A 14,060-nucleotide genomic window follows, 5' to 3' on the forward strand; every position below is an offset into this window, starting at 1 on the left:
TCTGTTCCCTGTGCCCAGTGGCTGCCACATTGTTCCAGATGCCTGCAGAGCAGCAAACCTGAACACGATGATGAATATTAGCTTACAGCTGCATAAAATCAACCTCAATTTTATGCTCCCATTTATTTTCTTATTTTTCCTCGCCCTCTATTTTTCCCCAGTTCGTTCACTGTGTTAGAATTATATGACCCTCAGTGGATTTTTAAAGAGTGATGATTTTAATTAGTCAGGGTAATGACAAGTAATTACCTCACAACACAAGTGGACGATGCACTGCTTCTCTAGGCCTCTGAGATTGGCTGATACTTAACAGTTTTCTTTGTCACTCACGCCCAGTAGATTTCTGTTTAATGGTAAAAGGAGTCAATTTTACACTTTCACACAGAAATTATCTCTAGATTGAAGGGAGTGTTATTTGGCTGCCGCACAAGGAAAAGTCTTTTCAATCTCTTGCATTATGTTAAAAGCTAAATTCACCATTATGGTTGTAATGTCATGTAAGGGAAGGTCTCATTGAGTTAAAAGAGAAGTTCTGTATGTCAGAGTTGGAGAAAGTTTTCAACTAGCTTGTCTCTATCGCCAGAATCTTCATTTTAGCTATTCCACTGAGATAGAGCGGGAGCAAAATATCTCTTAAAGTCTCTTGTCAGTGTCTCGGTTTTTTGGGGTCTCTTACTCTGGATAGCAACTTCTAAAAGAGCATTAGTTGGGGTTGTTAAGGATAGAGCAACAATAAAGAAAGGCAGGGGCTTGAGGGTTGAGAGAATTTCAAAGTGTCCCTGTAAAGCCACAAGGCTGCTCAGCATCTAATACCGTGCCTCATACCTGACTGCTCGAAGATTATAGAAAGTCTCACTGTGCTCTTCCAGACCTCAAGAGTAAATAAGGCAATACCATAGAAAGGAAAGAAATGTAATGAAAGTGAGATCGCAAGATGGGGAAAGAGAGAGAAAAAGATGGCAAGAAAGAAAGACAGATGGGGAGATTCAACAGGGAGGGTAACTCAGAATCAGCAGAGTATGAGTATCTTGGCCAAGTAACAGGCAGATGTTATGCACACGATCAGAAAAATACTCCTTTCTTTTTGAAGCTGAAGTGTATAACTCAGTTTAATATGCATAGACGACTGTAAATAAGCCGTTTATAGGTTGATTTATTTGAAAAGCTCCTGTGGCTATGTGGCACTATCAAAATATTGGTCTGTTTTGTTGTTGTTGTTTTTTGAGAAGCCTGAGCAGCCTTGGTGGATGGCTGAACCAACTGTGCAAATCTGGGCTAGGACTTTTGGTTTGTTTGACTCAAGGGAACTGTTCGAGAAACATGTCTGAAAATACAGTATTTCCTGGACTATAAGTCATACTTTTTTTTTATAGTTTGGCGGGTCCTGAAACTTGAAGTCAGGTGTGACTTATACGTCAAAATTATTTTATATGAACCAAGAGAAACTATTACCGTCTACAGCTGTGAAAGTCCATTCTATGCTGCTCCTGTATTTATGTAATTCAATGCATTCATTGATGTGAAATGACTTCGGGACCTTTTTGAACTTGATTTAGCTTGTTGTGTTAATTTAGCCTATTCAGCCTCCCAGGTATGTCCTGTATGCTATTGTGTATCGTGGTAAATAACGGTTTATGTTACTTTAACATGTACGGACACCTATTCAGCCTGCTGTTCTGTGTTATTGTTTAGTTCAGGGATGGGCAACTTCGGTCCTGGATTGCCGGTGTCCTGCAGAGTTCAGCTCCAACCATAATTAAACACAGCTGAAGCAGCCAATTAAGGTCTTACTAGGCATACTAGAAACTTTTAGGCAGGTGTGCTGAGGCAAGTTGGAGCTAAACTCTGCAGGACACTGGCACTCCAGGACCGAAGCCGCCCATCCCTGGTTTAGTTTAATAATTTGCCTTTCCAGATTAAATGTCTGATCTTCGGCTTGGATTTTGTGAATTCATTTTCTAAATAAACGCAACATAAAGTCCAGTGCGACTTATTTATATATTTTCCTCTTCAAAACGCATTTTGGACTGATGCGACTTATACTCCAGAGCGACTTATAGTCCGGAAAATACGGTAGAAATTTTTTGCAATTTCATTTAGGGGTGGGCAATAAACCGGTGCACATGATTAACCGATAGAAATTTGTCGAACGGTAGAGATTTTGGGCTACCGTCTCTTTCGAGGTTACTTTGCAAGTATCCTCATAAACACGACCATTTAGGGCTTAAGAGAAAGTGAATAGCTAAAAGAGAAAATGCATGTGTAACATATGGTCCGGACTTTGGTCTTAAAGGGGAAGTTACCTAATTTTGCTCCTGTCTGTCACTCATGTTTATGAAACAGCATTAAGAGAAATCTTTCTCTGCTCTTGACTAAATCACTTTTCTACCTTAAATAAATAATATATATACACATACATACATAATTATTTATATTCATTTCTTTATCATTGACTGTTTATCTTCAGAGAGCTTGAGTTTTGTTTGTTTTTATCTTCTTTTTATGCTTGTATAAGGTTTTTGTGAGAATTATGAACATTTCTATGGTATTAAAGATTTAAATAACAGAAAAACTTTATTAAAACATATAAAAACTCTTCCGTGATACATATCGTTATCATGATATAAAATGAATCCTATTGTGATCAAAGATTTTGGTCGTATCGCCCAGCCCTAATTAATGACACCAGTGACAACGATATTGCACACGTTACCAGGTCTTTATCTTAGTGTAATATCTCGTAAACCTTCACTGGATTTCAGTCAACTGGAAATATGCTTGTGTACAATGTTCCAAGCTACATTTTTGTTATCGTGGGAAAAGTACTATAAAATGTAGGTGGACCTTTATTTCCCTGCATTATATAAGTAAAATGCCTTTAATGCCATAAACTCTTTATGACCATTACCCACATACTATATTTTTATTTTTATGTTATTGTGTTTTTTACTAGGAAATGTCCTGTTTACAAGTCAAGAGAAATTTGCACAATTTCTCTGCCTCAGGGATTCACACACATTGTTTGCATAAGTCATGCAAGTACAATCCTACTGTACAACATTTACACATCATAGTACGGCATTGTGCTTCTACAGTAGTTTATTTTTAACGCATTTGGCCAGGTTTTAAACAGCATGTCTGAAGAACTAGATCATTAACCAAGATATCTAATTCTGAAAAGTGTTGCAAATATGGCGCAATTGCTAAGGTTCTTGAAATCCTCATTGCTTCAACCAAATAACATATAATATGGAAGGCTGAGCTGAAACTGCGATGCCTGAACAACAAATCTCTCTTGCCTATTGTACGGCTTGATTATGATGAGGAATTAAAGTCCTGTCTTTGATAAACGCTGGGTTCCAGTTGCTAATGCTTGATGATCCGCAGCAATGAGAGAACAGAAGGAGCTGACGCATGCTTCAGTGCCACAGCGGTATAAAGAGAGACTTTTGTTCTGCAGCATTACACAGACGGGCTTCGTCAGTCTGCATTTTGAAGCTAAAATGCTTCATAAACCTGATCCCTGTCTGTCCACAGCTCAAGATCTGCTCTTCCCTGCTTACACACTCACCCACAAACGTACAAAAACTCTCTGAACCTTGCAGTTGTACTCTCTTCATTTTGTTTTTCTTGCCTTCATGTTGCTTGCTTACAATGTGTATTTTTAGTATCTGATGGCAGGATTAATTTGGTCCTATATTTTGTATAAAGACCATTATTAACAGTCAAATTCCTTCATATCAGTAGCTGTGTTTCCATTCAAATTGTGCAAATTGAAATAGGGAATTAAAAATGCACCCAATGGAAAATCTTATTCCATATATCGCAAAAAAATTATGCTCGAGCGAGGTGGTCTCCAAAAAGGTCACCTGATTTGCGTAAAGTCGCATGATAATTCCTTTAAAGGGGACAGAGAATGAAAATATGTTTTTACCTTGTATTAGTTAAATAACGGTAGTCTACCCGCATTCACGAACATATGAAAAGTACTAGACATTCTGAACATCTCCGTTTCATAGAAATTCCTCCAATCTGAACAACGGATACATGTTACGTTAAATGCATCTTACTCCCCCCCCACTCTCATTCAATTCCCTCCCCTTCAAAATTATTTGCATACATCCGGCCTCTCGCCTCCAATGGGAAGTAAATTGCAGTAGTGTTCGCGAAGGTCAAGGCGAAATAGTGAGTCGCGTTCTAAAGGGTGTGTTCGGAAGTTTACATTCTTTTGAGTGGCAGCAAAGGCGGCCAATCAGTGTCAAGAGCTTGCATTTCATAATGAGGTTGCCAGTTAAGCCCGAAGGGATGCCAAATAGATGCAAAACCACGCTTTTAAAATCCCCCACCCTAATATAGCTTTCTAAGAGAGGTTTTTAGGAAGCTTTTAAGGCATTACAGACCCAATCAAAATTTTGTCTACATGTCACATCACAGAACAAGGATAAATACCCCTATCAATCATTCTATGTCACTTTTAAAATGACGATGTATGTTTGGTTGGAGGACAAGACAGAGGTGTGTTTGACTTCATGTGGCGTTACAAGAAACAACAAGGGCATGGCATCAAAATACAGCTAGAGTGATTATGGAGTCGACTGCTCTGAATGCTTTCGAGTCGCTTTCGTGGTATTTTGATGTCAACCGCATGTCGGACTCAGCACAGCGCAGTATAAAGTCGAACATACCCGTCACAAAGTTTTTGGAATTACTTATTGCGAGACAACAAAATTAACATTTAGTCACAAAACATTGGTTAATGGAGATGTTGCAATTTCGCAATAGTTTTTTGTTGACATTTAGAAAGTAACGCTAAAGTTTTGCGCAAATCTTTAATGAAAACGCAGCTAGTGCTAGTTTTATGTCTGGTATTACTCTATGAACTAATACTGACCAAATGACTGTACTGTAGTTTTGATATGATATACTGTAGATTGTACTGTATATATATATATATATTATATCATATAGAATAGATTATTTATATTAAGTTGTTTTAAAGTCAGTCACCAAATAGTAGAAAGAAAGTCAGATAGAAATTGTTTCAGGAAATGCCCACACGTTCTCTGCTATGGTTAGAGGTTGATTATTGTGACTTTTGCTGCTGTTATTGTGATTTTTTTCTGCTCCGTCAGCAGCTGCTTCCAGATGTGGTCTTAGCCCTTCATTACTTCACAGGCACATGCAGACTATATAGCCCCAGGGTCTGCACAGAACCACAGGATACTTTCAAACCTCAGCAGGCGAAGCGTCAGGGCTTATTTCTACTGGTGGCATGAAGAGGTGTTGCAAACAAGTTGTGCCTTTATTTCTCACCCGGGCTGAGATAGAAAGACAGTTTTCTGTGAGTCATGAGCTACAGCTCGGACAATTCGTCTGTTGTTGGCGTTTTGGTTGAGGAAATGAGGCGGAAGCCCCCATGAGTCATCTCAGTTACAAGTTATGTTTGTCTGCTCAGAGGTGAAGGAGTCTTGTTGAGAAAATAAATAAGTGCATGGAGTCATCAGCTAGATCTGTCTGATGTTGGTAGGTGAAGATCCCTGTCGCTCAGACTCAATCCTCTCCCTTTGTTTTTTGTATGTCTCTTGACCCATTTTCTCTCTGTGTGCTGCTCTAATTTCTTTAAAAATCACTCTTTTCCTGTCCACCTCACAAAAGTACAAGGTGAAGAACGAAAGGTCCATATTCCCCAACGTGCTCGGCTCGCACAAAAGACGGTATAAAGTACAACTAGAGTTTGCCAAGAGTCAGAAAAGGAAACCAGGGCAGAAAGGCAGAGAGTCACTAAGCCAAATAAACAGAGAACAGTGAAGTGATGTTACAAGAGATGCCGTGTGTTTATCAGACAGCCAGTAAAGCCCAGCTGGCTTCCATTTGGGTAGGTATGGGTCAGAGGCCAATATGAAGGGAGAACTCAGTTGTACCCAGCTCAGCTAAACACAGCGCTTCTCTCTCAGACCCAGTCTTGACCCGCTTTGATGTCAGGCTGCTCTAACCTCCTCAGACAGCCCTGTATAATTACCAGGCCGCATAATAAGACCACTTGGCTCCAGTGCTAACTTATAAAACACGCACACACAAACACATGCTCCTGACCGCATAAATGCTCCTTCACGGATACGTGAGCACAGCGCAGTCTTAAACGCATGCGCGTTACCGCACGTATGAAAGCACATATAAACTGTTCCACATGTAAAGAGACGAGCTAGCAGAATAGCTAGCGTGAATATAAACATCCTTCCAAACAGTGCTGTGTTGGCTTAAGGACTTTGCAGCCACACGAGGTCAAAAAGTTCAGAAACGGTCAAATATCAGATACTATCTGTTATCTCAAAGTCATTTAATTTTTTCTTTCCATTTTTTGGCCCTAGAAAAAGACGAATCCAGTGATCAAATAACACAGACCACCGCACTCATGGAGAAGACAGAAGAATTGGAGAATGGAAACAACAACAACAGTTTATCCCAGCCAGACCTCACCAGTCCTCATGGCAAGAGCATAACATGTAAGCACCCAGAACAATGGTACTATATTACCCAGCAGCTCTTTACAGTTTGTTTGTACTTGGTCTGCCTGAGGCCTGTTGCATATAGCTAGATGAACAATCTTATAGCGGTCACAAACACTGGACGAGTAGCGCATTGCAAACATCGTGTCTAGAACAAATCACAGGTTCAAAGTCTACTACTAATTCAAGATGTGCCATGTTGTACTTTTTTAGCTAAAGTTAGCTAGCCCAACAGTTAATGCCTATCTAAAATCCACATTTGATACATAACTGGCAACGTTTTTTTTTTCTTTACAGCCCACTTTATCTGCATTAATGCCTTGTTTTTTCCGTTGCTTCCAAACAGATCAACGTTTCTTGCAGGGTGAAGTGAGTATATGTACATTAAAAATGATTTTGAAAAAATATTTAATTTAACGCTAGGGGTGTGACGAGACACTTAATCTACGAGACGAGACAGGAGAATGGGTTCACGAGACGAGACGAGATTTTTTATATTTTTTAAGAAATCCTCAATGATAAAATAAATGAATGGGAAACTGAAATCACATTATATTATGTTAATGATATGCAATAGGTACAAACCCAAAAGTAAATGATGACACAAGTTATCGTCTCCAACGTAAATCTCTTTTCTTGGACTACATCAAACACATGGATTGTAGGCAACAGTTTATTTCCTGGGATAGGTGATGTAGTAAAGACCGATTCAGGCCAATAACAACGTACTTTTCAAATCTGTGCGTTTCAGGAAGAGAGGGAAATCTAGAGCTACAAAAATGTACGGTACGTGGGGAAAAAACTGTTTTTATTACCAAATATTATACCAAATACACAAATAGCGTTGTTTGTTTTTAGCAATGAAATAGGTGCTCTTTAAAGAAATGGTGCAGCAGAGTGCTTCTCGTCCAGTGTATGACCCCCTTCAGAGTAAGTTTGGAGTTAATAAAAGCAAATAAATCCAGCCTGGATTCTGCGGTCTCCCAAAACTGTTAGTTGATGTTAAGACAGATCTCTGTTATGTAAGAACCCAGTGGATTTGGGTTTGTGAGTTTAACAAAAATTCAGTTTTTAATAGAGCACAGGACTTTTTGGGGAAATAGGATCTGCACATTTCAAGAGATAAATTTGAAGTCATATCTTAGGACTGTATTAACACTACAATTAAATCTAGACACGTTTATCCAAAACGACTTACAGTATAGTGCATTTAAGCATACATGTAACAATAAGTGTGTTCTCTGGGAATCAAACCCATATCCTTTTGTGCTTCTTATGCTATACCACGTGACACTGTATGTCAGAGCGAGTCTGACAATTGTCAATTGATAAAATCTTGAGGAATGTTCAGGTTATTACTCAGGTTGTGTATATACTGTATGTTGTTGTATTTTAGTTTGAGGAAATGATTGTGTACCTGCCGTAAGAAGTCTTATGGGTGTGTGTTGTGGATAGAGACTGGGTGGGTAATAGTCTGCATTAAACTGTGACTAAGTCATCTGACTAACAGGCTGATTGTGAATATGTTCTGTTACTGAGTCACATCAGCACCAGTTTTCTCTGGGACAACACACACACACACACACACATATCTTAAAATAGCCACACACACACAATTATTGTAGCACACTGCCAAATCAGGTTTAGCTGTTTGTATGTATGTATTAAATTATTAAAGATATACATATAACAATGAAGGAAAAGTGCATGCTTAAGAGGGTTTATTGAAACTTGACTGTGACTTAATTTGACAGAACAACGGCGTTGGGTCTCCTTACACCTCAGCAGTATGATTTTTAAGAGATGTTTAAAAAATGTCTGCATGAAATAGGCAAATGGAGCACCTGCCGTATTTAATAAGTGAGATTTGATGTTTTTGGTGGTAACAGCCATTGTTGTGTTATTGCCTTGACAACAGTGCCAGGTGAGTTATAGCGCTGCGCTTTTGGCACTCAACACCAACTTTCTTAAAGCTTTCCAGAGCATAAATTAGGGATAGTGTTTCATTGTTTTTTCATAGTTTCAACTTTTCTTGTACTTCATATCGAACATGGGGCTTTATATATGTCATCATTTGTATGATATGTGTGATTGTATTTATTATGCAGCAGTAGAGGAGATGACACTGTTATTTATGGTTACCAAAATATTTAGCAATTTTGCGTATTAAATTTGGTAGCAGTCACAGATGTGCATATATCAGATATTTTACTAAAGATACTTTTTTATTGGTTTGGAGCAATGTGGGTGTGTCCTTAAAGGATTAGTCAATTTTCTTAAAAGAAAAATCCAGATAATTTACTCACCACCATGTCATCCGGGATGTTGATGTCTTTCTTTGTTCAGTCGAGAAGAATTTGTGTTTTTTGAGGAAAACATTGCAGGATTTTTCTCATTTTGATGGACTTTGGTGGAGCCCAACATTTCATACTTGACTCAACAATTAACAGTTTTTTTCATGGAGTTTCAAAGGACTATAAACAATCCCAAACGAGGCATAAGGGTCTTATCTAACAAAACGATTGTCATTTTTGACGATAAAAGTGACAAATATACACTTTTGGAGCACAACTTCTCGTCTAGATCCGGTCGTGATGCGCCAGCGTGACCCCACCAATACGTCATGATGTCAAGAGGTCACAGAGGACGAACGCGAAACTCCGCCCCAGTGTTTACAAGTGTTGGAAAGAGGACCGTTCTGACGTTGTTGTATGTCAACTGATACTAATTAATGTCTTTGTGTCAGTTTATTGTTTAAAATGGTCCCCAAATGTGCGTTTTATATATGTAACACGTGACATCCCTACGTCACTACGCATTTACGTTAGGTCGAGCTGGACCGGACCTAGACGAAAAGTTGTGGTTTAAAAGAGCATATTTGTTATTTTTATTGTCAAAAATGCCAATCGTTTTGCTAGATAAGACCCTTATGCCTCGTTTGGGATTGTTTATAGTCCTTTGAAACTCCATTGAAAAAAACTGTTAAGGGTTGAGTTAAGTATTAATTGTTGGTGTCTATTAAAGTCCATTAAAATGAGAAAAATCCTGCAATGTTTTCCTTAAAAAACATAATTTCTTCTTGACTGAACAAAGAAAGACATCAACATTTTGGATGACATGGTGGTGAGTAAATTATCTGGATTTTTCTTTTAAGAAAATTGAATATTCCTTTAAGTACTCTGCTGCCTCATAGACCTCATGGATCATGCTACATACACACCAAACGCGTAGCATTGGGTTGCTCGCTCTAGATTACTCGCGGGATTTAATTTTGTGTCAGGCAAATTTTTCGCTTCAGTTTAATGTTTTCAACTTGCACAAAGGCGCGTTTTTGTGGCAATCGCGCCTCCCAATTTGCGTCGTCCCGCGCGAGGACGCATCTGATTGCGTCTTTGCATTGACTTTGTATGTAATCTACTCGCGCAAATCGTTAAACTCGCGTCTGGTGTAAAGTTTTTGGAGGAGGAGGTGCAGTATGCAGGTTGGTGGATTGAGTAGTTATTATGTAGTGTGGATTATTGTTTTTATTTAAAGGTGCAATGTGTAACTTTAAGAAGGATCTATTGACAAAAATGCAATATAATATACTGTACATAACTCTTTTATCAGTTGTGTATAAAGAGCTTACAAAATGAACTGTTTTGTTTTTATTACATTACATTGAGTCGTATTATTTATTTACATACAGTACACCGCGGGTCCCCTTACATGGAAGTCGCCATTTTGCCACAGAGCGTGTTCTGGTACTACGTTGTCTCAGACAATGACGTGTTTGTCCTGTGGCGGCTTCTAGGGGTGGACAGTATGACCAAAAATCCATTTCACTATTGAAACTATAGTATGCATTGTATTTAGGCATACAGTACATTAAAAATAGGCAATATGTAAAAAAATAATTAATATATATGCACAAATCTAAAGGCAGGATAAATACCTGTATATGAGAGACAGATCTCTAGATATGGATTAGGCTTGCCGCAATAGTCGGTGAAACAGTGATTACCGGTGCTTCAGCCTCTCACCGGTTATATCACTTGCCCGGTGGGAAAATTCTGTCACCACGGCAACCCTAATATGGATTTTATAAATATTACAGGTGCTATGAAGTCCATGGAGTCTATTTGAAGGTCTTGACGCTCTTTACTTTCTGTTATGTGGCATTCACACCAGACACAGACGAGGCGGCAAGCGTGAGTGATTTACATGTTAAGTCAATGCAAAAACGTAAATAAACATCCTGTGGCACAGTACGCGTGAATGGCGAATGGTGCAGAACATGCTGCGTGGATGGTGCGTTCCGCACGAATTGTGCGTTGCCGCGGTAAACACGCGAGTTGAAAAATCTGAACGTTTGCAGATATTTGCGCTGCGTTAACCAATCAGGAGTTTGCTCTAGTAGTGATGTAATTAAAGGGAGCGAGCTGAGTCACAAAAGCCCCTCCCATGACGCGTATTTTGGTGGGAATGTCTCGAATGATTAGAATTTCACGCACGGCTTTTACACGCGAATGAAGCGAGTAACTCAAAATGTTCAAGCGTCCAACTATGCGCGAAAAGTGGGTTTTTGCCGCCTCTACCGCTATTCGTCAAAAACACGCTATTCGCGCATAGTTGGACGCTTGAACATTTTGAGTTAATTGCTGGTGTGAATGCACAGTTAGACCTTAACAGTTGTGTGTCTTTCTTGTCTTTCTGATCAAAGATGTTTGTATCATGAGCAAATACGCATTACACTGCATCGCTCCAGTAACACACGTGTCACTGATATAATTGTACGTTTTGTCTTAGCTTGCTAAAAGTTCCTAAAACTTTACAATTATTAGCATTATGTGCGATCTTTATTTGGTGCTGCAGCACCTTGCGCGCGCCTCGAGAGACCTCGGCATGCAAGAGACCTGCTGCTGAATGAGCACAAAGAGAGCGAGCGAGAGATAAAGACCCGCATTGAATTCACTGGTGCTTATTATGAAATCACAGAAATTACTATTTTATTTGGAATGAGTGGATTATTTTAAATGCTTTTCCATGCTCAGTCTAACATGTGGTAGTACAGAATTAGCCATGCCCACTTATTTACATTACAAAAATCTGTTACGTCTGTTTTTTCACGGTAACGAAATATACTCTCATACCTCCAAGCCATATGTCTACCGTAGCTTCACTATGCGTTTCAAAAGGGAGGGGTGAGCTGTGGACTGAGCCGTTGGTTGCAATTCACAGTCTCACCACAAGATGCTGCTAAAATGTACACACTGGTCCTTTAATTTATTTGTTTTTTGTTTGTTTGTGGCTGAACCAGAGCTGGTCAGATAAGCCTCTCATTCACATGCGTGACCAAAAAACAGTTTTAGCGTTTTGTCTTTTTTGTGCCATGTATGTCCTCTACTAGGCAGTCACAGCTTGTTGTGTTTCAGGCACACTTATGGCCAGGTCAAGTAGTTAGGACAGTCACTGATTGTGTGTTTGTTTAATAGTGAGGTTATACCCTGGACGGTTGTCCAGTCACAGTCTGTGTGCTGACACCTTCCAGACACCTACTGCTGCTTGTTTACAGGGATAATTCTGCTGGGGTGTCCACAGACCAGCTATGTGTTAAGAAACTGTTTGCTATTTCACATTTACCTCCTTCTGGAGACCCATGTAGCACATCTGCGTACACAACTATCCAGACTTTATCTCACAGGAAAACCAAGGCACCACCTTAAAAGAAAATAGTTTTCAGCGGTTGCAAGTACCATGACTGGAATTTTTGGGGAGCTGCAAGGCTTGTAACATGATCTCACTTTCTGCGAGAGCTTCACAGTCCAGCAGCAGTTGATTTAAAAAGAACTATGTTCATGTTAAATGGTCTTTAAGGCATGTATTTAATAGGCAGTGTGGTATAGTTTAGTGAGAGGCGTCTGGAATGCGATCATGCCCAGACGCCAGCCAAAATAACCTGGAAGGCTTTCCGGGTGGTGGGAGTCACTGCTCGCATAACAGCTATGCTGAAAGCACACCACATGTTAGTATTAGCTAGTTACCACAAATCTGTCACACCTCAATGTCGTTATAATGTGCGGATTGGTGAGGAGGTATGACGTTACCTTACAGTTCCCAGTAATGTGCTGGCCAGGGTGCAATGAAGACTCTCTAAAGACTGATTTGTGTAAACATTGGGGCCAGAGAATTGGAGAGTTTAGGACCCCACAAAGACCAAGTGTTCCACGTTGCTTAGAAGAAAACATTGCACATTTTTTATCCCTGCTCATTTTTTAAGCAAGCATGCCCATAAAAATGGCAGTACTGCAATTGCATAACCGAGCAGACAAAATGTACTGTACAGCTCTGCCGAACTCTCCCTTGTCACAATTAGGTTTTCTTTTCAGATGTGCCTGTTTGTGACTCATAAAACGTTGAAGAATGTTGCATCATCAACTTTAATAGGTGTGTGCAGTATTTTGTGGATGCAGTTGTTTTTTTTGAAGCAGATGCCTGCTTATCTTTTCTTTTTCCGTAATTGAAATTTTGCTTATCTTGAAAAATTTCATTCCTTAATAATGATGAAGCGAGTCTCATTTTGTACTGCGATACAGAAACAAGCAACCTAAAAACAGAAGTATTAATCTGTCAGATCCAGATGCTCTGGCTCAGGGTGATGATGTCAGGGCAATGATGTCATTGATGTAGCGTGCACGTCTAGACTGACTGCTGTCGACAGGCTCTTTTAAAGTGCCGAATTTTTTTTTTCTCTGGAACTACGTGAAAAATGAGAAAAGAGAGTGAGAACATGGGTTCAGCTTCAGGTCCTCCAGCAGACTGTGTGTAATAGATGTTGTCTCTAGTGTGACATCTAAGTTCCCATGCGTATTATAATCGAAGAACTCATATGCAAAACCCTCTAAGTGCATCTGAAAGATGAGCATTTTCAATCAGACTCTTGATGTATTCTGCCAACAAACCGGTATTTCTAAATGGCCTGAGACCAGGATTAAGTGCATTCAAAGCAAAAGTATTTGATGAACATATTATACATGCTGAAACTAGCATTTTGTTAATATCATTATCTCATTTATGATGGAGGTGATGTTTAGAGGCTCCTAAGTTGTTTTTATATTAAAAAATTGTGTCTTTTTGCCAGTCTGGTTTAGAGCTCACCATATGAATCAGTAATTTCAGTCTAGACCTTTTTGTTTTTCTGGGTGTGTTTAGCTTAGAGAGCTCATAGGTTATCATACAGTATTTAAAACAATTATGCTTACCTCATCAGTGGTTTTACTCTATCTGTCATCTTCTGTACGAGCACACAGATCTTTAATATGCTTGCTTATTCACGTATTACATATTATGTGCATTTCAGGATGCTACTGTATATTAGCAATAGGTTTTCTGTCAGAACCCCAGCTTGAAAAAAATAACTACTGTATAATTTATACTGTATAAAAATTTTGCTTTTGTAAAGAAGGCTAGATAAGAAATTAATTTGAATGGAGAATAGTCTCATTGCATATCATGTTAAGGAATGGAATCCCATCTTTCAGTCCCGTTCGTACTTTTTATACCGAATTAATTCAC

General features: G+C 39.1%; 1 protein-coding gene across 3 annotated transcripts in view; it reads left to right on the forward strand.

The window, feature by feature from the left end:
* The window catches only part of mdfi (MyoD family inhibitor), a 39,986-nt gene that overhangs the window by 8,496 nt on the left and 17,430 nt on the right, over positions 1–14,060 (forward strand). For 2 of the 3 annotated variants that reach the window (XM_073876002.1, XM_073876003.1), the window contains exon 3: positions 6,369–6,503. The exons of the other annotated variant lie outside the window; for it this stretch is intronic. In XM_073876002.1, the coding sequence (XP_073732103.1) occupies positions 6,369–6,503 (135 nt within the window). The remainder of the gene's footprint in view (positions 1–6,368; positions 6,504–14,060) is intronic. 3 annotated transcript variants of the gene reach the window in all.

Source organism: Misgurnus anguillicaudatus, chromosome 14 (genome assembly GCF_027580225.2).
Source record: "Misgurnus anguillicaudatus chromosome 14, ASM2758022v2, whole genome shotgun sequence".
Taxonomy (NCBI): domain Eukaryota; kingdom Metazoa; phylum Chordata; class Actinopteri; order Cypriniformes; family Cobitidae; genus Misgurnus; species Misgurnus anguillicaudatus.